The 25,297-nt window shown below is 44.8% G+C and overlaps 1 protein-coding gene across 2 annotated transcripts; it reads right to left on the bottom strand.

Annotated features, from left to right (window-relative positions):
• Positions 1–24,768, bottom strand: fer1l4 (fer-1 like family member 4). 2 transcript variants are annotated; one of them, XM_035629999.2, is made up of 50 exons: positions 23,514–24,768; positions 21,932–22,882; positions 20,950–21,005; positions 18,506–18,594; positions 18,271–18,370; positions 17,750–17,844; positions 17,408–17,452; positions 17,115–17,276; positions 16,927–16,987; positions 16,148–16,279; positions 16,000–16,062; positions 15,808–15,892; positions 15,559–15,727; positions 14,996–15,176; positions 14,413–14,599; positions 14,055–14,134; positions 13,295–13,420; positions 13,045–13,111; positions 12,622–12,725; positions 12,362–12,470; positions 11,883–12,111; positions 11,203–11,335; positions 10,991–11,091; positions 10,793–10,880; positions 10,514–10,630; positions 10,255–10,407; positions 9,818–10,013; positions 9,607–9,731; positions 9,308–9,442; positions 9,034–9,207; positions 8,774–8,884; positions 8,523–8,684; positions 8,212–8,386; positions 7,738–7,853; positions 7,538–7,654; positions 7,040–7,082; positions 6,769–6,872; positions 6,301–6,435; positions 6,088–6,207; positions 5,714–5,841; positions 5,452–5,622; positions 4,533–4,687; positions 4,227–4,408; positions 3,963–4,048; positions 3,760–3,858; positions 3,311–3,428; positions 2,046–2,169; positions 1,164–1,474; positions 676–776; positions 1–584 (listed from the first exon to the last, which is right to left on the bottom strand). In XM_035629999.2, exons 2-50 carry the CDS (start codon positions 22,008–22,010, stop codon positions 404–406), a joined length of 6,180 nt encoding a protein of 2,059 aa, XP_035485892.2. In that variant the 5' UTR covers positions 22,011–22,882; positions 23,514–24,768; the 3' UTR covers positions 1–403. The 2 variants fall into 2 exon arrangements, with proteins under 2 accessions (XP_035485892.2, XP_047188557.1); XM_047332601.1 differs by having other exon boundaries at positions 21,932–24,768.
• Between the last annotated feature and the right edge of the window lie 529 nt (positions 24,769–25,297).

Raw genomic sequence — 25,297 nt, 5'->3', positions numbered from 1 at the left:
TCAGTGCAAAATGTTCTTTCTTTGTTTCACTTACTTTCTTACTTTCAACATAAAAACTATATTCAATCAAAAAAAAAATGACACTTGTGTACAACAGAGCTGTGTTTTAGTTTAGGAGAAAGTGCTGATTCATCATTTCAGATATGTGCTGTACGTCGTACAGTTTTACAGTCGAACAATATTTAAATGACAGAATATTAATACGTAGTAATAGTTGCCAACTGATTTCCTCTGATCACGAACGAGTCTGACAGAAAACACGGAACCCGGATTATTTCTCAGCAGTGATAATGTGGTGCTGAATATATTAAATCATGAGCTTCACTGATTGAGTTCCACAGAAATCAGTTTAGAGTCACGATGACTTCAGATCAGGATCAGAAACCTGAGACGGTCTTTCTTTTCATCCGTTGACGATGAGCGCGGAGATTTGCTGCGGCAGCGTGTAGACGAGGAGGGCGAGGAAGACGGCGAGGATGGCGAGGATGACCACGGCGATGATGAACTTCTTGAACTTCCTCCAGATGAGGAAGATGAAGGTCTTCATTGGGTTGACGAACCAGTTGAAGCTGGTGGTGGGTCGGCTGGATGGGGGAGACGACAGGAGACGGGTTACTGTGTGTCCGTGTGTGTGTGTGTCCGTGTGTGTGTGTGTGTGTGTGTGTGTGTCTTTACTTTGGTTTGTCCAGAGGCTCCGGCTCCTTGCGGGCCCGTCCCACAGGATTAGCTTCCGCCTGCTCCAATGTCACCAGCTGTAGCTCTGCCTCGACCTTCCCCTTCACACACACACACACACACACACACACACACACACACACACACACACACACACACACACACACACACACACACACACACACACACACACACACACACACACACACACACACACACACACACACACACACAGTTTCAGTGTCAAGTATTAAGAAACTGCAATTTGAATTTGTAATATAATTTACATGTGTATCAACTTTGGTACAGCACACTGATAAAAAAAAGGAAAAGTGGTTATTGAAATAATGGACAATGTATTTTTTATATTAATGAAACAGATGTAAAGGTCAGACTAAGGTGGCAGCCCACTTTTGACCAACCAAGTTGTGACAGAATCAGCTTTAGTGTTTAGCTACATTAGCGTCAGGTTGAAGTTTTTCTTGTACCATCAACAGGAAAGTGTTGCCGCTGCTGTCGGTGAACTGGATGTGCTCCTGTTTCAGCTTTTTCCTCCGGTCCTTGCTCTTCTTGTCCTTCTTCTTCTTCTTCTTGTTCCTGGCCTCCTCCTCCTTCTCCTTCTCCTCCCTCTCGAAGTCCTCGGCCGTCTTCAGGCGCGTCAGCGGCCACCAGCCCTTCATCTTCTTGGCGCGCAGGATGGAGAACCGGGGGCTCGCCCGGTCCTTGGCCATGTCAATGGAGCACTGAGCGGACGACTTCGCAGGCCGCACCATGTCGTTGAGACGCAGCTCTATGGAGCCTGGAAGGGGGAGGAGCGAAGGACGAGGAGGAGGAGGAGGAGCGGGAGGAAGAGTATGTTTGTAACAAAAGTATTTGCTTTGTAATGTGCGTATACACCAGATTTGGTAAAGTTGTTTTATCCCCTGAACCTTGACTGAAAAAAGCATTAAAACAACTCCACATTAAAGCAGCTCTGAAATATTCCATTTAAAAGTTCAAAACTTAAAAAAAAAAAAATTGGTCCATGTTTGGACATATTATGGTCTGAGGTTTGATTAATGGTATTCTTTTTCAATTTTTAACATTCATTTTATTTTATTGTTGTTTTATTCTTCTGTGAAGCACTTTTTAACTTTCATAAGAAAGGTGCTATTATCATTATTATTATTATTATTTATTTATTTATTTTTGAGTACAGCAAGATTGCGGATGTTAAAAATAGAAATTATATAAAGGGACAAATGTTAATGTGGAAGAAGTGTTGAGTGTTGACAAATTAGAATAGGGAGAAGGTCAGAAACAGATTTTTCCTACTAAAATGTATATTATGTGTAAATTAAGGAGATAGGATCTGAATGACGTCAACTCACCCAGGAAGTCGTTGGCTGCGATGCGGTCGTAGTCCCACACCTGCAGCGTCAGAACAGCCGGCTGTCGAAACTCTGACTCCTCCAGGGAGAAGAAGGACTCCTTCTTCTTATAGACCACCTCTTTCTGCAGGAATAAGAGATTCACTACATGTTACACTTACCAACAACCAGACTGTAAAACACACTGACTGTTTCAGGTCAATTCTCCTGCCTCCTCCTAGTGGCCACAGTGGTCATTACACAGTGTTAGAACAAAAAAAACATTCCATTCCATCCATCGTCTACCGCTTTATCCATTTAAGGGTCGCAGGGGGGCTGGAGCCAATCCCAGCTGACATTGGGCGAGATTCACCCTGGACAGGTCGCCAGCCAATCACAGGGCCACATACAGAGACAAACAACCATTCACTCTCACATTCACACCTACGGTCAATTTAAAGTCTCCAATTAACATTAACTCCATTCTGCATGTCTCTGGACTGTGGGAGGAAGCCGGAGAACCCAGAGAGAACCCACGCACACACGGGGAGAACATGCAAACTCCACACAGAAAGGCCCTGGTTGGTTCGAACCCACAACCTTCTTGCTGTGAGGCGAAAGGGCTAACCACTACACCACCGTGCAGCCACATTCCATTCCAATGATTTTGATTATCCTGAGATGTTCACCAGTGGATAAAAATGTTAAGGCAAAATGTAAGGCTACAGGAAACATCACAAATCATTAAAAAAAAACTGAGTTCATCCTCTGGGGAACAGGAATGGGACCAATTATTGTAAAAACAATTGGAAAAAATTAATTAAAAGGTAAATTGATGATTAGTTATAGGCTCAAATGCATTATATATATTATATATATATATATATTATAGTTAATGTCAAGGTCCACGTGTTGAGCCAAATTTGTCCCTGCGTTCCATTATACCTCAGAACTCGGAAGTCGTGTTTCTCGTTGCATTATAATCTCGGATCATCAGAATTACAGACCTTCCAGTCGAAAAATTGCAACTGGAGCGCCCTTCCTAGTCGGAATTGGTCGGAAAAAAATCACCAGCCCGAGCATGTGTACTAAACCATTGGCGTGGGGACATTTTGGTCCTGACACTTTCAAAGGGTTGTTATAGGGATGAGACCTGGTTTCAGGGTTAGGACTAGACCTAGGTTTAGGTTAAGTCAATGTAAGTCCATGAAATGTCCTCTGAAGTGATGGAAACACAACTGTGTGTGTGTGTGTGTGTGTGTGTGTGTGTGTGTGTGTGTGTCTACCTCAGTAGGAAGGTAGTCAAAGCGGAAAAGAAATCTCCAGTTGAAGTTTCCTTCTCCAGTCAGAGAGTTGAAGTGGACGTCAGTCTCCTGTTTGTTTCCCTCCAGCCCCTTTATCCATCTGCACAGAGAACACATTGACACACCGAGCTGACCGTTTACTTACAGCCCCATCCAGTGAAATGAGACGCTCCTTCGCCTCAGTTACCACTGGAGGTTGAGAGCTCGTCAGCCAGACGTTAGAGTCGACTTGTGCATCGTTACAGCGGCTGTGCTTTGACTGGAGGAGGGGTTCTGAGTTGAACGGTCAATTGCGATTCCATCAACTTTTCCTCTCGATTGTTTTACCTGAATAGCTTTTAGACTCGTGAGAGAAATGTTTTCTGTGTGTGTGTGTGTGTGTGTGTGTGTGTGTGTGTGTGTGTGTGTGTGTGTGTGTGTGTGAACCTAACCCTTTGACATAGATGTCGGACGACGGGTCGCCGGTGAACGGGTTGACATCGTCCAGAAAAACATCATCTGTGTTCCAGATGATAACACGGAGCTCGTACCTGTCGCCATGTAGAAACAACAACGTTAACAACGTTGACATATTTCTCCCTTCTGTTCAAATTTAAACTATTTTCCTGCCGCGCTCGACTGTGTGTTGACTCACTGTTCGGGTAGGCGGGGCTTGATGTCGACAGGGGGCGGGGCCGGGACGTCGTTAGGGAACATGTCCACCCACATATGGAGGTAACCCTGCAACGTGCGCACACACACACACACACACACACACACACACACACACACACACACACACACACACACACACACACACACACACTGCTGATGACGTTCAGTGATCCCAGAGGCATTGTGTTGCCATTACTCTTGTTGCGATTGATATTGTATAGTTTGTTGGCTGTATTGCGATCACCTGCGGCAGTCCAGGCTTGTCCTGGTTGAGCAGCGAGCGGATCTCCACGTGCTCCGCGACCAGAGGGAGCGCACCAGGGAGGAACTCCCTCATCTCCCCCCAGCGCTGCAGCACACTCAGGGCCGCATGCTCCTCCATCTCTGCATTCTCCTCTGGGGACGGCTGGTTCTTCTTCAGCAGAGCTGACGACAACGACAACATTAATGTTAGAGCTGTTCACAGTCACTGGTGTTAGCAGCAAAAGAGCCGTGTTGCTTCTTATAAATGATACACTAGCCGTGTTACACGATATATTCTGTCCTACACCTTCGGGTACTGCATCCGGTGGGATTTTGAAGATCTTGTTGAGGACTTTGACCTCGGTCGCTCTGTACTCCGGAGACGGGATGCTGTTCTCCCGGCAGAGCTCAGCCAAGATGGTGGTCGGCTTCTTAGCGTCCCGCCACATATTGTAGCCGTCGCTTGAGAGAGAAAGACATGCAGAGGAACAGACGGGTTGACAGGTGACCGTCAAAAGAGAAGAGGTCCTCTATCCATCGTTGACGCACATACAGTAATTAAAAACTGGATGTCTAAAAATGTTTCTTCAGATAAACTGGATCTGCGTCTGGTTTTGCAGTGATTTAAGTTTTGAGTCCCACACCACAAAGTTTTTACGATCGTGTACAATCAGTCGTAGAAATATTCACAAAAATACGCTCTATTAAACAACACGGTGACCGTCCTATACGCCTTCGTCTCATCCCATGCGGATGACTCCAACAGCCTCTTTACCTTTACCTGAGCCAAAAACCTACTGATCGTCTGAAAACTGTACAGAAATCAAGAGACGTGATCAGAGGCCTGTTGTCTGCCCCAGAAACCCGGTTGAAAACTAAGAGGGACATTGGCAGACAAGGCCCCGAGCCTCTGGAACGATCTGCCCGGGGAAATCAGGTCGGCAGACTCAATCGTTTCTCTTAAAGCTACAGTGTGTAATTTTTGGTGGCATCTGATCGTGAAGTTGTCGAACCGCAACCAACCGACCCCCTTTTGCCAGGACTATGTGAGATGGGGGCAGTCGGCCACTCCCACTCTCTCCCCTGGCTCCCACCCGGTTTGGTTTTGTTGCGTTTTAGTTTTCTGTTTTGATGATCGATGTGTGCTCCTCCCTCCCTTGTGCGGCCTTGAGCTGGGTTGAGTAACATGTCCGGACAGACCAACGTGATGTAGTTTTGGCACTAACGTGTCGTAGTGAAGAGCCAGACCACAGCAGGCTCTGTGGCGGCTGTAGAACCGGTTCTCCAGGTCGACCCGCGTCTCGCCGATGACGTCGTCGGAGCCCACGAGATCGTGGTCCATCACCGTGACGGCCAGCTCCGTCTCCAGTGGGAAGGACACGGTGAGTTCAAACACCCTGAAGGACAAAGTGCAGACGCGCAGACGGACAGTTAGACGTTTCCAGAGTTCGGGCGGGCGGACGCAGGTTGGTACAAGCAGATACTGACTCTCCGAACGTGGGGTTGAGCTGTTTGGGGATGTATCGATCTTTGGTGTCCAGACTCTGCTGTCCGACTTTGATCACCAGGTACGGGTCAGCTTTACCATTCGGGTCGGTGGGAGCCAGACTGGTGGCCTGGACACAAAGAGATGCAGAGGAACACAAATCAGAACTCACAGTAGAACACAGCTGTATGGGACAGGTTTAAACTCCACATATTGCAACTGAATGCACAGTTTTCAAAGGGAGAATGTGCATTTTGGTCATCTCAGATGTCCGAGCATCATCGGATGTCTTGAATGCAACAACGGGGTAAAGCAAGTCTATGGAAGAATATAAGTAAGACAGAGAAAGGCTGTGGATGGACGGGAAGACGAGCACCTTGACAACGTAGACTCGGACTAAGACTTTGATGGGGGAATTTTTGGGGATTCCCTCTGTGATCTGACACTTGGTGTCTTCCGTGTCCTCTGCATTGATCGGATAAACCAGGAAGGAGCCCTGAGGAGAGGAGAGAGAGCATCGGAGGACGAACACGTGTCAGCAGAGCACCAGGCATACGGATGGGCAAACCCCCTTTTCCATCCACTGTACCTTGTATTTTCCCATTACTCTCTCCTCATCGTCATCCTCCTCGTCTTCAGCGCACGACCGGCCTTTATACAGCGGGAAGATCTGCAGCCAGTCCTGAAACTGACTGAACTCCGACTCCAGGTCGCCTCCATACATCTGAGCAACACACACAGAGGGAGAGTCATGATTCAGTCTCTGGGAAATTAGGTTTCTGTCTTAAACAGGTTTTCTTTTTGTGCATCTATGGATTATTAGAATCCAAGACCTGACCTGGGACCGGAATCAGGCTTAGTCCAAACTGTGTCGCTGATGGTCTCCGGAGTGGATTCAGGTGCACTGGAGTCAGCATTTTTTTGGATAGGGCCTAATTAATTTGGGTCTGACTTTGCTATGGTCTCTTTCAGATCAGGTCAGATTCAGGGTCCTTCTGCTGCTGATGTCAGTGCAGACCGGTCTGTAAAAACTGTCAGTCACGGCGATGTCACCCACCTTCAATGTGGCGATCGCCTTGCGTTTTGGAGGTTCGATCTCAATCACCACAGTTTCATCCTCTTCCTCCTCTTCGATGTTCGCCATGGTCAGATTCGCTCCATCTGAACGAAAACATGAGCCTTTATTAACATGAAGTAAAAATAAAAATCCTTTTTTTCTTGCCATTGTTTTAATTTAAATGGTTTTATCACAAGGCTACAACATGTGAAAAAGGGAAATTAAGCAGAATACACATTATTACGGCTGAAACTAAACAGATGAACTGTACCTGTATCTGCTTGTTCCTCCGACTCCTCCTCCTCTTTAGCAGCCTGCAGACAATCAAGAGACATGCTGGGTGAACAAAAGAATGATAACAGCAATGGCTCTCTTCTGTAAAGCTGAAATAAGTTATTTTTACACATGTTCTGTGTAAAAAAAACAAAATCTAATTCAACTTGTAACTTTCTTTGATTCTGACGCAGTGATCTGTCTTTTTCTGAAAACTCATATTTTCATAATTGTGTGATGATTTTCTGGAACTTGGGTCCCTAGATTGGCCATTAAAATATATCAAACTGACAAACACAAAACTCAACAATTTGCATATTTGTTATTATTTATTCATAGACAACATTTTATATATTTGTCGATTTTAGTATTATTCATTCTTATTTCTTATTTGCTACTGAATTTGCGCTTTAATCTTTTATTCAACGGCCTACGTTGGTATTTCAGTATTGCAGGAAGGCGGATTAAAAAGGCGATGGACCAAACGGAGTCTCACCTTTCTCTCCATCTCATCCAGTGAAGCGTAGTACTTCGACCACCAGTCCAACTCCTCCTTCTCCGGCATCTCCTCCTCCAGCTCCTCCTTTTTCTTCATCAGCTTCTTCAGAGGATACTGACAACAACACTCTGGTTTAAATTTTCTCTGTACAGTTTTTTTTGTGTGTTTTTAATATGACAATGAGCAGATTAACATACCAGCTTGATGGTGTTCATGGGAATCTTTGACTGTTTGATTGACAGGGTGCTGAGTCCCATCTTCTTGACCGACGTCAGAGAGTTGACCTTCGCTGTATTCTTCCGCACTACAGAAGCTGGCAGAAGAAGAAGAAACTATGTCCATGAAAACAAGTCAGTGTGTCATCAATTACTGTATATAAAGATGTATGACATGACAGGTCGACTAGAGTGTTGTTATTCATAAACCCCGCCCCCTTCATGTTAGCGGATGGGATATGGATCAAGTCCAAGTGAAATCAATCTGGAAAAACCTTTGGATGATATAAGAAAATGTAATAAATTCATAATTAAATCTTAGAGGAATTCAGCCCAATCACACGATCAGACAACAACTGTCTGGTCACAGTTTTACACAACGTTAACTAAATGTGTCTGTACAAAAATGTATTCAGAACAAATGACTACCTCCGACACTTCTTTGGTAGCTCTTACCTTTTTGTTTAGGCTCCTCCTCTTCCTCCTCCTCCCTGCCCCCGAGCTCAGGCGGGGCGTAGTACATGAGACTCTGAACCACGTGGGACCCGACCAGAGCGAGTCGACCGAAGGCTCGATGTTCCACCACAAACAGTGTCAGAGGAGGGTGGAGGTAGGCCTGCTCCGGCAGCTCCTGATTGGACCAGACATGCAGACAGTTTTTTGTTTTTTTTCTTGGTCTTTAATTAAGTTCAAGAAGACTGTATTTCTTCAAACCAGATGTGGTGACCATGGTAGCCACTAGTCAGAGGGAAATGATAGAAACTGACCACGTCAATGTAGCGGACCAGCTCTTTGAAGTTGGGGTGAACCTTGTAGCTCTCGATCTCTTCAGACTCCAGCTGTCGTCCTGCACACTCCACCCTCACCAGGGGGCGCTCCACCTCAAAGAGCTGCACCCGCTTCAACTCCCTCAGACCCCAGAACAGCACCTGAACACACACACGGGGGCAGCATCCTATAAGCCTTGTGTCCCATAAACACTTAAACACAAACTGCAACACAGGTGTTTGTGTGAGACCTCGATCCTGAAGGTCTTCAGAACAGGTCGGACTCCTTCTGGGATGGCGTAATATTTCTGCTCCTCCACGTAGGTCAATTCCTGAGGGTCCACGCTGCTGGGGAGGCAGGGCTGCAGGGGCAAGAAGATGTTCTGGGTCACTATCTGGAATCTTTTTAATGGACTGTTGCAGCTTATAACAACTTTGAGCTAATTTGGGTGGCCGTAGATTTCTGTTTCAAAAAAATTTGTCTAATAGTTGACTGATTAACAGGTGTCACCTCTCCAAGCCCAGAGTAGTCCAGCTCGATGAGTTCGAAGGCAGCCAACAGCTCGCCGGCAGGGGCCCTACCAAGGTTGATGTCAAAGAAGCGGAGGCTGGGCTTCTTGTAGAACTGCTCAACAGGTTTAAACTCCGGCTCGGCAAACGCCCGACCCAGTGGCTTCGGACTGCCCTGTTAAAAACACATAAAATCACACAGAGGCTGAGACATCATTCCCTCAATGAATGTATAATAAGAAGAAGAAGAAAAAGGAAAAGAAAGTCAGTGTTACCATCGAGTCGTAGTCAAAGATGTTAATGATGATGAGGGGTGGGTCTCGTTCGAGTTCCTCCCTCGTTCCCTCCAGCAAGACTTGGTCGAACAACAAACACTCACACCAGGCTGGAGAGAGCGTGTCAGACAACATCTGAAAACAAACACACACACACGAAAACCCAAACACAGAGAATAAGTATAAAATGTGTGCATTGAAGAGGAAATCTCCACATGTCATGCTCAGGTTACTGGTCATGATTTCCCTATAGCCAAGCAACAACTGAACCGTTTCACCAATGGGACAACTGTACCTACCCTGGTGACCTGGCACTGGGTAGAGAAAAGGACCTTGGCAAAGGGATCTGACAGGCCGTTGTCGTCAGCTGCCATCAGGCCACGGCCCTGGTAGAGGTGACATCGTAGCTGGAAGAACCTGCTGTCTGCACAGAAGAAGATGTACCTTCACCTGACCATTACAAAGAGTTTGCTCCGTTGAGAGGAAAAATTAGGAGGTCAGCTGACTCACCCTGGCAGGACAGACTCACAGGAAGCGTCCTCTTCCCAGCGGGGACAAGCCTCCTCAGCTCCTCCTCCTCCTCCTCGTAGACTGGCAGGAACTCTTCCGGCAAGCTGTTGGTGGCCACTTTGCTGTACTTGGCCAGACCGAGCCACAGGTAGACCTCAAGCTTCGCAAAGATCTCGCTGGCTGAACTTCCCGGAGACTAGCAAGAGCAAGAGAAACATCAGGCAAACAGCAATAGTGTCATAGATGATTTTAGAGACAGAGTGGCAAGCACCAGTTTAGAGACAGAACAGTAAAAGTCTGGTGAACAGCTCGCATCAATGATTCAGGGACAGAATATCCAGATAGAACTCTGGGTGTCATTGGTTGATTTCAGGAACAGAATTGTGCTAAAATGATTTTGAGATGGAACAGTGAGCGTCCTTGATGAGTTCAGATACCTTCATATACAAGGTGGTGACTTGGCCACAGTCCCGCCCCTTCTGCTCCTCCACCAACGAGAAAAATATGGAGTGGGCGGGGATCCTGACATAAGCCAATCGCTTGCTTCCACTCAGTAACCATAGAAACGCATCAGGGATGGTATTCTGGGGCTGGAGAGAGTGTGGAGTGGGGGTTGGGGTGGAGTTCAGACCTCAGACATAATACATACTGCAACTTTGATGTCTGTATGGTGACCTATGTTGACCTCTGTCTGACCTCTTTAGCCAGAAGGCGGAGTTTCTTCAGGAGTTTCCTGGCATCCATCAACCGCTGTTTGGCCGTCCGCCTAGTGATCCTCCGCTTGGCCCTGACTGCCTGTCTGGCCAGCAGGACCTAGCGACAGTCAGACATTAAGTTAAAAATGTGATAGATTGGAAGTTAGAAAAGCTGATTTCAGAGATGTGCCAAATTCCAGACATTTTTCCGATAATTTCCAGAGGGGCTGTACAAAAATCTGCAGCAAAGAGAGAGAGAGACAGCTGAAAACAGACTCACCAAATTCTTCTTGATAAACTCCTTCCTACATCGGTCCAGGTTGTTGGGACGGGACTGAGACCTCCTTTCTGCAAAAATATTAAACTGTCTGCAGAGAGACAAACATAAAGACATGGGGATACAAAGGAGGAATTCTGTGAGATCACTGATCAAATCTAACTGAAGCAATTGTATTCAAATTTTCAAGAGGGAACCGACTTGCAGGAGGCAACCATCTCCAGCAACACCTCCACCAAACGCTCCTTCGCATTACTCCTCGGCCTCCTCAGGAGTCGTTCAACCTCATCAAGACCAATCTCCTACACGGGGAGAGCAGAGAAGACGAGACGTGAGCACAGTTTGTTGGGATTGCCAAATACACACCGTTTCATTCTTCTTTGTGTGTTTAAAACAGATCATTTGTCTCTTACCAGTCTGTCGGCCATCTTGCTGAGCCAGTTTGCCTGATGGAGACGAAAGCTGTGATCTTCAAACTGACTCCACACAAACAGACAGGGCTTCTGTTTCAAAGAGGGGGGCTGGAGGGGAAGACACTGGTATGATCTGAGAGGCAGACAGAAAGAGAGGAAGTGGGTAGTGTTGGTGCAGTACTTACCCCACCAAGCCATCACTACCATATCATGGTAAACCACGCGAGGCATTGGCTTAACCATTGGGAGTGTGCACAGACATACACACACACCCAACCTCCTTTGGCCGACCCCTAGGTCCATTATGTCTTCAACTCCCTTACTCAGAAGGTTGCCTTCCATAATTGGTCTGGAACATTGAATATACTTGCTTCCACAAAAGCAAAAGCTCAGATATGGGAGAAGTTCAGGAAGGCCATGGAGAAGGACTTGCATTTGCCTGAAAGAGGTTCTGGCAAACTGTCTGACATTTCAGGAACAAGAGGCACTGGAGATATTGTTGAAGGGAATACTTTGAGGAACTTCTAAACGTTACTGACATGCCATCTGCAGAGGAGGTAGGGTTGGAGAACTCAGACAGGATCTAACCATTTCCCTTGCAGATAGCAAACAGGCAGAGACTGGATAGACAGATAGGATATTCTGGGAGACACCAGAGGATGTGGCTGGGGGTTATTTACCTGTCGTACTCTGTGGGCTGGGGTTTCATGGCAACGGACACTGATCTGTTCTCAGGTTCGAGACTCAGCACCTCCTCTCTGTCCAGCTCCTCCTCTGACTCCAGCAGACCCTGCTCGTCCTCATTCAGATTCTCCCTGCTACTCCTCAGCTCCTCTCTGCTCCTCCTCAGCTCCTCCCTGCTCTGGCTCTTCTTGGATCGCCTCACCGATACCACTTTCCCATAATTCCCTGGGAGAAACAGAATAGCTGGTAAAGCTCAGAGGTTTGATGCTGGGAATACATTTCCCGGTGGACACCATATTTGAGCTCGATATCCATTTCCTATTATACATCCATGACCCCGAGAAGCCACGTGTCTCTGGAGTGTCCTGAATCTGACTTCAGGCAAACACAAACTTTCAATGACTTAAAACTTGTCTACATCTCCTAAAACCAAGCCTACCCATAACTGGCAGCTGTATGGGTATTCACTTCATACCTATAGAGAGTTCAAAGGTCAATGGTTTGGTCCCTACAGACGGGTCTATCATAGTGAATTCAAACAGAGACGCGAACAGCAGGAAGTCCTCCCGCTCCCCCAGGAAACCCTGAGGACGAAACAAAAGAAGAAAAATCTGAGATCTGCATGATGTCACACTCTCAGGCAGGTACGCAAAATAGATGTTGAGAAAGACGTCTGGAATCTTTGATAGTAAATGTTCATAAACACAAACTGGAGTTTGTGGCGAGGGCACTGACCTCAGGGAGTGGGTGGATTTCCTCAGTCTCCACGGCAACAACCTCTGGCACCTCAACTCCTGCGTCCCCAGACTCACTGACCAGTCCACTGGCAGCTATGGATGCTACGGCAACAACAAGCAATTGGTGTTTCTGCTCAAAGGATTATTTCAATCTGCAGTAGCTAAAATATCAGACATTTTTCTTCTTGGATTAACAGAATGGGAAACTCTCCCACCAGGACCAGAGTGACTGTGTGTCTCGTCATCAAAGTATTTCTAAAAAATAAATACTTGAGAAGCGGTTTTGTCATATAGTCAGAGTCATCCTATATTTACATCCGTATAATAATTCTCCACCAACATTTTGAAATGATGATAGAGAAACTAAACCCTCCACCCTTGGTAGAAACTCATTTATCCTAATTGCCCTGAGCAGACTAACCTTCATTTTGCTTCTTCTTGCTGCTCCTCTTCCTCCTCAGTCCCAGCTTCCCCAGTGTTCCCTTCACCTTTAGGACACACAAATGGGAGCCAGTGATGTAAGAGACCACAAGACGTCGGGTGAGTCTTCTTAAGGTCAAACAAGATTTTATCAGATATGTGAGTGCATAAATAATAACATCCTGAGTCTGTGATGTTATGAGTGTTCATATAGAGCCCAACTGAATGGAAAAAAAGGAGGAAGATGGTACCTTTCCCAGAGCGGCTGTGCCTATATCTGCTGTGACACCGGATGGCGATGTGTAAACCTCCACGGAGAGGGCTAGGAGGATTCGACCACGATAAAAGATTCCTTCACCAAGACCCTGGTTCAAAGCCTGGAGGGAAAGATGAGTCTGATTTGATCCTGCACAGCAACGGGTTTTCATTTTGGAAAATACTTTCAATTGCTTTCTTGCTAACAGTCATATGAAAAAGAACGGTAAGGCCATAGCTGGTAGCTTATGTAACTGTTCCTAGAAAAGTTATAAATGCCAGTATATATGCATATGAATATAGGTGTCAGGTGACAGAGTGAGAAGACAAGATGTACTGCAGGAGAAAAGGCATTTATTGTCCAGCCTTGCACACCTATGACATACTGGTTTTCTGAAGACAGAACACAGTCTTGTACGGTCCATCTGAGTTTCTTTGCAGATAACAAATATTGACCTTTTTTAGAGCAGAAGACAATTTATATCAGAGAGCTAATCCTTCCAACAAACATTGTCAGCAAACCTGGATACATAAAGGTAAACACTGTAAAAAATGTGTCACACTAAATATAAATATTTCCCTCACAGGTGGAAAAACTGGTTCCGTCTAAAAGTATAAAAAGAAAGAAAGAAAAAAAGGAATGTAACGCCTCTTGGAAATCAAAAATGTTCTTAGAGGTCCCAGACTAATACGCATTAGGCTATTGCATTTCCCAAAATCTTGAACTATTGCTTTAAAACGTGGAGTTTGGTTTACCTGGTGGACGTCTCCGAGGGTGGAGTTCTGCGGAGAACCATACAGGTTGACCCAACAGGGACCACAGGTAGGGTTGAAGCCTGCAGAGACACATTCCATTCAATTAAAGTAGTTTACCAGCATTTACACACAAAAAAATGCAGCCAGAACCATACAATTTTTTGTATGGTTCATACTTTTTTGTATGATTTTTCCCCTCAACTCCAAATCAAACAGGAACAGATGAGGAAATAAATCTGTTTGATCTTACGAAATTATCAAATATGAAATATAAAACCAGGGAAATCAGAAATAAAGGTTCACAGTGAACAAAAAAAGATGTATATTGTATTTCTGAGCAGGGGTAAACTGGTCCTACCATTCCTGGTGGGGTCAGAAATCTGCTGCAGATCCAGAAAGTGTGTTGCCAGGGCGATGTCTCCCATCTTGGCATCATCAAGGATTTGGACTCTGATTCGTTGAGCCAGAGGAGGAAACTGTTCAATGAAGTTGATCTCCTCGTTCCAAACTGGACAGCTGGTGACACTGGCGACCGTTGTCTCCCCCTGGATACATACAAATACACATGAAAAGACAAGGAGCAGCAGATATCAGAACATAACTTTGCCTTCTAAAGTATTAAACATCAAGAAATGTTCACGTTTCATCCTAAAGTTATAGTCTAAGCAAACAACTTTAAACTTCCTGGAGCAGGGGCCATTTTGGCAACTCGAGGTATTGAACAGGAACTGAAGTTAGACCTTGTGCCTCTGGTCGAAAGTTAAGTTCCTGAGTTCCTGAAAGAGTTCTTGGTCTCTAACTGAGGTTGAGAGCAAAACATACTGTTTTCAGCCCAAATTAATTTAGAATTTTGGTTATAGTTTATGATGAATGTTGTCTAATTTCTGTAAACTTTAATATGAATCTTGCCTTATATCTGTCAGGTTTAATATACCAAGTACCTGTTGTCCTGCAAAGGTCACTTGTACGTAAGGGTCAATGAAGACTGTCCGGTCAGTGACCTTTGACATCTTGGCCATTAGACCCGAGTCCATGGTGGGCAAACCCTCGGCCCTGTAGATACGGACACGGAAACGAGCCCACGGACGCTCGGAGGCCATACCACGAGGAAGCAGCAGGTTCCTGCAAGAATAACGCCATCAGAACCCAGTATTCAACCAACGTCATATTTGGAGTTCCCCAAGGCTCAATCCTTGAACCTCTTTTATTTACATTTACAAGTCCCCATTAGGCCAAAACATGCGAGACAATGAACTTAAATCACTTTAATATACACAGAGCTGGGGGTATGGGGGTCAATAGTGGTCCAGATCTCATTTTTGTCAGGGTCATAACTGTATTAATTTGATAATGACGATTTATGACATTTGTCATCACGTTTTAGGATTCCTCTTTTATTTAGTTTTTTTGTAGATTTTGTTTATGAGAAATTTGATGTGATCAAAATGAAGATGATGCTTGATATAACTGTACATTATGATATGTATGGCGCATTATTACTGACTTTTCTATGTCCTCGCTGGCTCCAGACGTGGAGGTCGGTAGCAGACTCGCCATGCTCATGGCGTCTCCCTTCATCAGCACACTGAGGCTGGCCTTGACGTAACCCTTGATCCCTGACCTGGTGTCTGCCGGGTCAGTGAGAGGAGCCCACTTCTGGTAGAAGCGGTGGTCTGGAGGCACAGAGAGGTCGGAGGTCGGCGAGTACTGCATTATTTTACTCAGAGTTCTGGGACGTGGGCAGTACTTGTACCTGGCTGGTTGTAAACGGTGGAGATGTCAATCTTAAATGTCCCAATGTGGGTCATCAGGAAGGCCAGAGTCCGCCTGTGGAACACCTGAGAGGAGGTGACATCACAGATGTTCAGCTTGGCCAACGCCCAGGTCAGTCACCATGGTAACAGCAGTAGAAACGGAAAATAAAAGCAGGATAGTGTAAACTGACCTTAATCTCTATGACTTTGTCAAAGAGGATCTGTGGAGCCTCCTGAAACTCAAACTGGAAGTTCTGAAAGAGGAGAGGAGGTGAACATACTGTAAGCAAATAAGTTACTATACTGTATTTTATTGTATTTTATTGTATTCTACTGTACCTCATTGTAGAAGGGGCAGTTGGTGGATTTCTGCGTCGCTGTGTGTCTTTTCTGATCTCCAACCCTGATGAAAACTGCAGGACTGATGTTCACGCCGACCAGCTTCTGAGCCTCCAGGATGTTTACATTCACCTGCACACACACACACACGCACGCACACACACGCACGCACACACGCACACACACACACACACACACACGCACACACACACACACACACACACACGCACGCACACACACGCACGCACACGCACACACACACACACACACAGGCTTATGAATGTGTCTCTCCTGGTGTCTGGTGGAGGCCGAGGGTCCATATCAGCCAAAGGAAATTAAAGCACATTCACCATGTTGTGATTTTCCAAAGGTTCAAAACTTGACTTCTTGGTCTCGAGGGAGCGACGGCAACGAGTTGTGTTGACACATAATCAACTTCTTAGTTTTTTATGGCCTTGTATGAACTTGTTAGCAAACAGCTGGTTATTTACACAAGCCATTTATCTTTCTTAATGTTTCAGAAGGCTTGAAAAAATATGGTCTCATATTCACTCCTGAGGGAAACATCTGGCTCTCTTGCTGCTAAATGTTCAGTCTAGTTTCCGTTTGGTGATGAGGAGGTAGAGCAGTCGGGGGGGGGGGGGGGGTGTTACCTCACAATACACATCATCTGATACATACATATTATTATGAAAATATCAATTGCAGCCACTTAGTCGTCTGGGCCGCCGAACTGCGCCTGTGATTCCAACATGGGCCTGATGGATGGATGAGCTCACCTGGAAGCTCTGCACTCTGGGTGTCGCGGCAACAACGCTTCTGGACAGCGGCCTGCACCGACTACACAGACACACACACACACACACGGACACACACACACACACGGACACACTGGTTGTTGACAGGCGGATCACTTTCAGTGCGAGTTGATAAAAACACAGGTGAACAGTCAGCCAGGGGACCGGACCTCAGCAGAGGAGTGACGGTAATGTTGGACGCCTCCAGGTCCATCAGGTCTTCATCATAATCATCGTCGCAGTCGTCGTCTTCATCGCCAGTCCCGAGCAGGCTTCGCCCCAGACGGCGAACCTCCCGCTCCAGCTGATCCGGGCGAATTAAAGTGTTCTGACTGACAGGGCAGAGAGAGAGAGAGGGAGCGAGAGTGTTAGAAGAGGGACTCAGCTCTTTTCACAGATCATGAGATCGTGAGCATCGGTCAAGCTGATAAAAAGTGGGCGTGTGAGTCGTGCCGCGTCTCACCTCTCTGGGTCATCAAATCCATCATTCCTGATGACCAGAGCTGATCTGAGGGTGAAGAAAGGATGAAGAAAACAAGGTGTGAAATGGAATTACATGAATTATTTGTTTTGTCTGGTCAGAGCTGCCTCTTTTTTATTACATACAACACACTAAAACTCACATTCTCCCGCTGCCTGTATAGATTTTTTTAAACTACTCGATTGAACTTCGCCCTTCCCCATGTCTCATGACTGAAGTAGACTAAGATCGACTATTTTGATTCCGATTTTGACACTTTTTTCACGTTAAAAAGCAGCTAACGTACGGAGAACAACATCCGGTGAAATGTGGTCACCATCTTACTCATCTTTGTCTTCGGCCTTCAGGAAGTCGAGTCCGTCCCACTTTCCTGCAGATCCCTCGACTGGATGATAGTGAATATCCAGCTCTATATAGATCTACAGGAAGAGAGAGAGAGAAATCTCTTTTTCTGTACCACAGAGTGTGTGTGTGTGTGTGTGTTGGACTTTCCTCCCTTAAAAAATGACTCCATTAATCTTTTAATTGTTCAATGACATGTAGTGAACTTGTGTAACATGCATCCATCTTGCATTTTACATTAACGCAGGAGACCACCGTTCTTTTCCCATTTCATAACCAAAGTCACCAGTGTCTTTAAAACAATGACATTCACCATTTTATAATCTTAACACGTTCCCCAGAGGGGAAAACTTGTAATTCTTTTAGTCATTAGTTTCATATCACGAGTGTCCTAGGTTGAACTCCTATAGAAAATACTCCATCATGTATTTTGCGTGGTGTCAGAGGTCGGGGACAAACCGGCCGCACGACCTGATGGTTGATTTGTGTGTACGTGTCCTTACATCAGTCAGGCTGTAATTGGCATCGGTGAGCGGTTCCCGTAGCAACAGCCTCCCCGAGGTAATGACATGCTGGAGACTGACGACGAGCTTACCGAGCAGTCTACACACACACACACACACACACACACACACACACACACAAATACATACACATTAAAACATCTTGTCATAACAGTTAAACTAAAAATGTTTGCGTGTTTGCATGTGTGTGTGCGTGTGTGTGTGTGCGTGTTACCTGTTGGAGAAGACTTTACTGCAGTTGTAAACACTGATGGACAAAACTTCATCTTTGATCATTTTACCATAATGAGGCCAACGGAAATTCTGTGTGCAAACACACACACACACACACACACACACACACACACACACACACAGAAAGAGAGAGAGAGAGAGAGAAGTTATTTTCAGTGTAAATTTGCTTAATTCATGCCACAATTTAAAAACTCCAATTACACAATTTACCAAGTGTCAGGAGTTCAAAGGTCAATGAATAATGAAATCTTCAGTAAAACGCTCACGTGTCACTCTGTGTGTCTTAGAGGTCAACTAGCAGGGATGTTAATGTGTTATATCGTTTGTGGGGAGTGCGAACTCTTAAGACTGTGGTTAGTTCGTAGGGCCATGTCAAGGAGCCCCAGGGATTCTCTGAAGAAAGTCGCGGAATAAGGTCGTAAGACCCGGAAATAGCTGAATAACTGGACCTTACAATTTCAAGAGTTGTCAACAGTGAACTCATGCTCAAGCAAGATGATCAATATGTATTTGAGATTATGTGACGTGCTCGAACCTCCACTGCTTCTGTCTTCACCGTGGGTATTTTCCCCAACAACCATTAATCACAGTGTGCCAGGGTTAGGTACACGCACACGCACACACACACACGCACACACGCGCACACGCACACACGCACACACGCACACGCACACGTACACACACACGCACACACACACGCACACACACACACACACGCACGCACGCACACACACACGCACACACACGCACACACACACACACGCACACGTACACACACACACACACACACACACACGCACACACACATGGGGTCACACCTGTAGAGCAAACACAGCCTGACTCAGTAGCTGCACGGAAACTCCGAACACACGGCTGTGTTCACGTCACGTGTGTCTCTGTGTTTACCTCATCCCACCTGTCTGCAGTGTTCACGTCAACAGACAGGTGGCGATGTGAAGAAATGTGCGGAGGCTTCGGGTCGAAAAAGGTGTTCCGCAATTGTAAAAATCAACGATTCAATCAAGGTTTTTCAGAAGAAACGCAAATTCTCTCCTGATCACCGAGCTGATCATAGACTGTATATGAAAATGGACGTGGTCACCAAGTCTAGAACATGAAGTCAATGCGGAAGTGCCTGAAGCCTGCATTCTCTGGAATCACCAGCAGAGGGCGACTCCAATGGTTGCAACTGTGCAGCTATGTCAGCATAACCTGAACAGGTTTTCACAATGACGTTCAGCTGTTGTAATGGTTACCATGTACCGTGTAGCGCTAAACAAGCGTTAGCAACTTGATATCTTCTGGGGACCATGAAAAGCCTGTACCAAATGTCAAGGCAGTCCATCCCATATCTGTTGAGGTCAAAAACTCCCACCTCCCTCAGGGGACTACAGACGCGGGACGTGTCCTCTGAGAAGCATGAATGTTTGTGTCAAATTTGATCTGAACACGTCCAATGGTTGTTGAGATATTTCAGTGTGGATCAACCAACAGAAACTGCCGCTCGTCTAGTGGCAGGGTGGTTAATAGACTCAGAGTGAAGCAGGTTGAATTACATCGACTATAGGTGCGTGTGTGTTGAAGGAGTGGTTTTGCACATGGTGTGTGTGTGTGTGTGTTCTGTAGGAGGGGTACAGTTTTTTATCAGCCTCATTAAAATACCTTAAATCTGAAGCAAACAAATAAGCTTCCTGCTGTCTTTCACACGCACACACAAGCTTGATGAGGGTCATGTGATCTGAAATCTCAGCGGCTCGTCGTCCTCACGCCTGCTTCAGTAGAAGCTCACTGGTCTCCTCAACATGTGTATGAACATATTCTGACGTTTATATCGTGAAGAGAAGTTGGGGTTTTCCACATTCACTTCAACAAAGCCCCAGTTTTATCCCAGCGACACCTAGTGGACATGTGACGAACAACAGCCGAACACACGTCGTCGCTGTCCGGCCCTGTTCTGGGTTTCTCACAAGTTAGGATCCATCTTTCCAGGCTCCAAACCAAGAGGCAACACACCGTGACGAACTGCCGCTGTGAGCTGTCAATCACGCCGTATCCACGCTCCAATGCATCCTGTGCTTTCTCGTCTATTTGACTCCATCATTCACAAAGTGAACATCGTGCTGCATTGAAGAAGACGTGAAACTAGAGATTGAACCACAAGCTCCTCAGGGAAAATGTTTGCGGACGTTACAAATCAAGTGAGAAGCAGAGTCATGCTCTCCAACCGGCGGAGTCGCCCTCTGCTGGTGATTCCAGAGAATAGCGTGACTACGTCCCTTTTTACAAACAGTCTGTTCTCCAAACTATTGGCTCGTGTGCAACTAGCAGCAGCTCCTGCAGAAGGTCAGCGTAGATGTTTCATCAGTTATAGCACTGAAGATGTTGAAGGTGATGATCACAGCGGACGGACGGGGGTTTACTGACCTCGTTGAAGATGGCCACGTTCTCACTCTGCAGGACTCTGGTCTTCTGGATGAAACCTGGAGGACAGACAGAGCGACAGACGCGTTACCGTGACAACGCGACTGATGCTTCAGGCTGTGATGGCCGTCAACTCAACTGGTGAAACCGATCTACAGCCATGGTTCCTCCTTCTTTATCCTGTGTGAACAATCTTTTAAACTACTTAACAGGATGTAACGTAGATCAAATCAGCATCATTGATACGCTACTTACATGTGAATAATGTGCATCAATAATATTAATCCTAATCCACTGATGTATTTCATGATACAACACTCAGAAAGGGAGCTTTTACTTTTGATACCTTATGGACTTTCTGGATGTTAACACGTCTGTAGTTTTCCTTAAGTTCATTTTTTTTTACGTAGGACTTAAACTTGCAGTGGAGGTTTTTTTACACTCTTCAGTGCTGCAATCATTTATCTGCGTGTTTCGTTTTTGATTGACCGATAAAGGCTTATGTTTAGGGAATTAGAGTTGGGTCTGATATCATTTTCAACAGTCGACCTTCAGTCCTAAAACCCACAGATATTCATAAAGGATAAAGGAAACCATCTAATTCTTTTTATCTGAAGAGCCGAAAACAGCAACGTTTTGATATCTTTATCTTAAAAACTCCAATTATCCAATGATCGAAATAGTTGCCAATTCATTTTCTGTCATTTGACTGAAACACTTCATCTAATAATCGTTGCAGCTCGATTACTTTTAGCTTGAGTGAAGGATCTGAATACTTCTCACATTGCTGCCAACGTTGGCACGAAGCTGGAAAGATCCCTACCGTCAAAACAACTGTGAACTGTGGCATTGTGACTTTCCCTTCGTGAGAACACGAGGGGGACCCGAACCAGCAGGAGCTCAGCAGACCCAAAGTAGACAAAAGTATACGGACGGGACAGTGAGAGGTCCCAGAAGTGTACAGAGGACAGAGTGTGTCACCGACCTCGGAAACAGAGTTCCACTTTTCTGTCGGAGCGTCCCGGCAGGTTGGAGATCCTCCTCAGATTCACGCTGATGGACATGACGACCCTCGGACCCGCTCAGCTGTCTGCTCGTCCGGCCTTGTGCATTCCGTGCCTCTAAATTCGCCTCATCTCCTCTCGTCAGCAGTTGGAAACTAACTGCTGTGTGTGTGTTTGCTGTCCAACAGTGTGATGGGAGGTACGAGCGTGCGTGCGTGCGTGTGTTAGGGCAGAGCCTTTCTAATGTTTGAGAAAGCAAATGGAGTTGCTCAACTAGTTTCCTCCTCAGAAAACACACACTTACAGAACTCAGCCGCTTCACTTCCACATGTGAAAGAGCTGAATCGGAAACATGAGCTCTACGCTGAAAATAACAAAGCAGCAAAGTCAAAGCATTTAATCAAAATTACTTTAATAATGTATATTTTTTTATTGAAGTCTGATTTTTAATATTAACCAAGTTGGAAGCAAAAAAAATTACATTTTATGTTATGAAAACAAGGGCCAGAGAACACAACACATTTACAACTTCAAATTCACACATCACAAGATTTCAGAAACCACTTATATTCTTTTACGTGTTGTTGTATGACTTATAAATTCCACAACGTGATATTTCAGCAGGAAATATTGTGCTTTCTATTGTAAGTACGATAAAGACAAAGTGCTCCCAGAGTTTTATAAAACTGCAAGTTAAGTTTGTTGGGGGTACGGCCTGAATTCAATGGATGTTAGTATTTTATTGCGCAATTTAATTATGATATTATAATAACAATGGATATTATATTTGCCTAAATTAAAAAATTTTTTTATTTTTGTCTAGAAGTCAGTGTAGTACATCATCTATTTATTTATTTTTTTTGTTTAGCTCCATTTACTCACAATTCCTCGAGGACGAACTCTCAACTGCCCTCTAGTGGAAAGGTAGGTAACTGCAGAACAATGACATAAACCGGAAGTTACTTGTCCGTCATAACAATGCATGCTGGGAAGCCTGGTAGTTAATTCATTAAACTCCACATCAAGTCAAACGAACTCCGAAAGACAAATGTTTGTCATTTCTACAGTGGTTGGAAAATAATAACAAATCACATTTAAAGTTATTTAACTTGAAATGTAAAAAAATATATATAAACAATATTTTACAGTAAGCCAATGAGATGAAAAAAAACAATCAAATTTCAATCAATTGCTGTGAACTCGAATTGATAATTGATATTTTAAACAAATCTAAAATCGCAGCCACCCGCTTTGAATATGTGATTATTTGCTAATTCTGCTTTCTATGAAAGTGAAGTCAAAATTTTTACAAGGTTTTTCATTGTTTGTTTCAGGGGAAAAGGATCCACACTGAAATCTGAATAATGATCAACAATAATAATTTGTTACTGTGGAAGAATCATTGTCAGATGTATTGGTGATGAAAATATGAGCTGGATATAAACTGAAGCATCTCAATACTACTGAAATACATCCCTCTATAAGTTATTTACAACAAATTTTTAAATTAATCAAACTGTTGCAGAGTGAACCTGTTGCAGGTCAAATTCCCCAAAAACTCACCAACAACGGAGTTCTGGAAACACGGTGAATCTGTCGAGGTCAAGAAAGACAGAACAGTGGACAACAAGAAAAAAATTATAAAGAATAATGCAGAAATATTCTTAAAACAGCTGCAGATATTTCCACTGCGACATAATAAAGAAACAGGTTCCTCTCCCATTAGTTGTTTTATTATCATCTTCCACAGACATGTCGTCACTGGTCATACTGTTGGTTATTAGGAAGTAGTTGTGAGCAACGCAGCCAGTGGTCACGTGATGCGGTGGATCGACCAGGGAAGAGTTGAAGAACTACCGGAACGTAAATATGATCAGTGTGAGCGGCACTGTGGAGCAAAGCATTGTGGGAAGTGTAGTTCTTCATCAAATACAATTGGCAGATAATATTATCATCCCCCTCTGAGGGTGTGAGTGAAGATCTCTCCCCTTTCTTTGATGACATCACAGCATCATGTGACCCTGCTGCCATGGTTACAGAGACGTTACAGCACGTTTGGCTGAACACTGATCAGATTTCAATCAACTTTATATGATAACATTCATTTTCTGACATGTTTAAATGAATTTGGATACTTTTGAAACTCCTTTAAACAAAAACACGGATATAAAACAAGTTTTTGACAAAAATAATCAAGGTCGTCATGGCAGCCAGACAGGGACAAACTTCCACCGATGGAATCGTTGCTCTTTGGCATCAAAACAGAAGAGCAAAATACAAACATACAAATGGACATTTTTCATATCCCTTCATGTGCGTCACCCCACTGTCTTCAGCAGCAGATTGATCCACTGATTTTTTTTCTTTTCTTTTACTGTCAAATTTTTGTTTCCATGGTCAGAATTAATGTTTAATCCGAGTAATGAAGAGTTTTGACATAAACATCGTGGCAGGTGTTTCCTCAAACCCCCACAAGGGATCATGGTACAGATCCGAGGGGTCGTGAGATGAGATCTGACTTCAATAAAATGTTCCCTGATAAAATATAAGATTGTCCGTGTTGACTAAAATAAGTGAAAACTCTCCCTCTCACACATTTACTTCTTTAACTGACACGTTTCCTGTTAATTCTTCCTTTGCAAACATCCAAGTCAAATCTCAAGTTTGATTCAAAAGTAATTCTAAAGTAGGTCCCTGCAGCTCGGAGGGTCACATGTTGGTGAATGTTCCAGTCGGAACCGTCTCTCCGAACACGGGTCGGAAACACGGGGTGGTTGGTCGATAGCAGCCCGGGGGGGGGGGGGGGGGGGGGGGGGGGGGGGGTCAAGAGTAGTGACCGTGCAGAGCAGATATGGTCAGACAGAAGAAGCCGAGCAGCGACATGCAGGCATCACTGTAGTCTACAGTAAGTTTATAATAAGGCTATAATGGTGAAGCTAAGATAAAGTGATTACAATGTTCATAAAAAGTATTCCATTTCATCAGCAAAGTGCAAAGTATTAATATACCTGATTAATAAAGCTATTCATAGCCGCAAACATGAAAACAGCGTTTTATGACTGCAGTTCCTGTCGTATCCAGTAAGTGTCACTGCAATGAAACTGGTTGTATAGAATTGAGTAAAGCCAAATTCAATACAGATTTGACACAGGTTCATCTCTTTCTACTGTTACTATGGCAACAACAACTAAAATGTCCGACAGTTGTGTGTATGTGTGTGGCTCTGTGATTTTCAAACACGTTAGTAAAAACGTGATTTGCATAGTTAGCGTGGCAGCAGCAGAGGGAATTAATCTATAATAATCTATAAACTACATTATCATCATCAGAAAGAACAACATGATTAT

Source organism: Scophthalmus maximus, chromosome 6, assembly GCF_022379125.1.
Source record: "Scophthalmus maximus strain ysfricsl-2021 chromosome 6, ASM2237912v1, whole genome shotgun sequence".
Classification (NCBI taxonomy): domain Eukaryota; kingdom Metazoa; phylum Chordata; class Actinopteri; order Pleuronectiformes; family Scophthalmidae; genus Scophthalmus; species Scophthalmus maximus.
The sequence above is the reverse complement of the archived record's forward strand: the minus strand, read 5'-3'. Positions and strand labels throughout refer to the sequence as shown.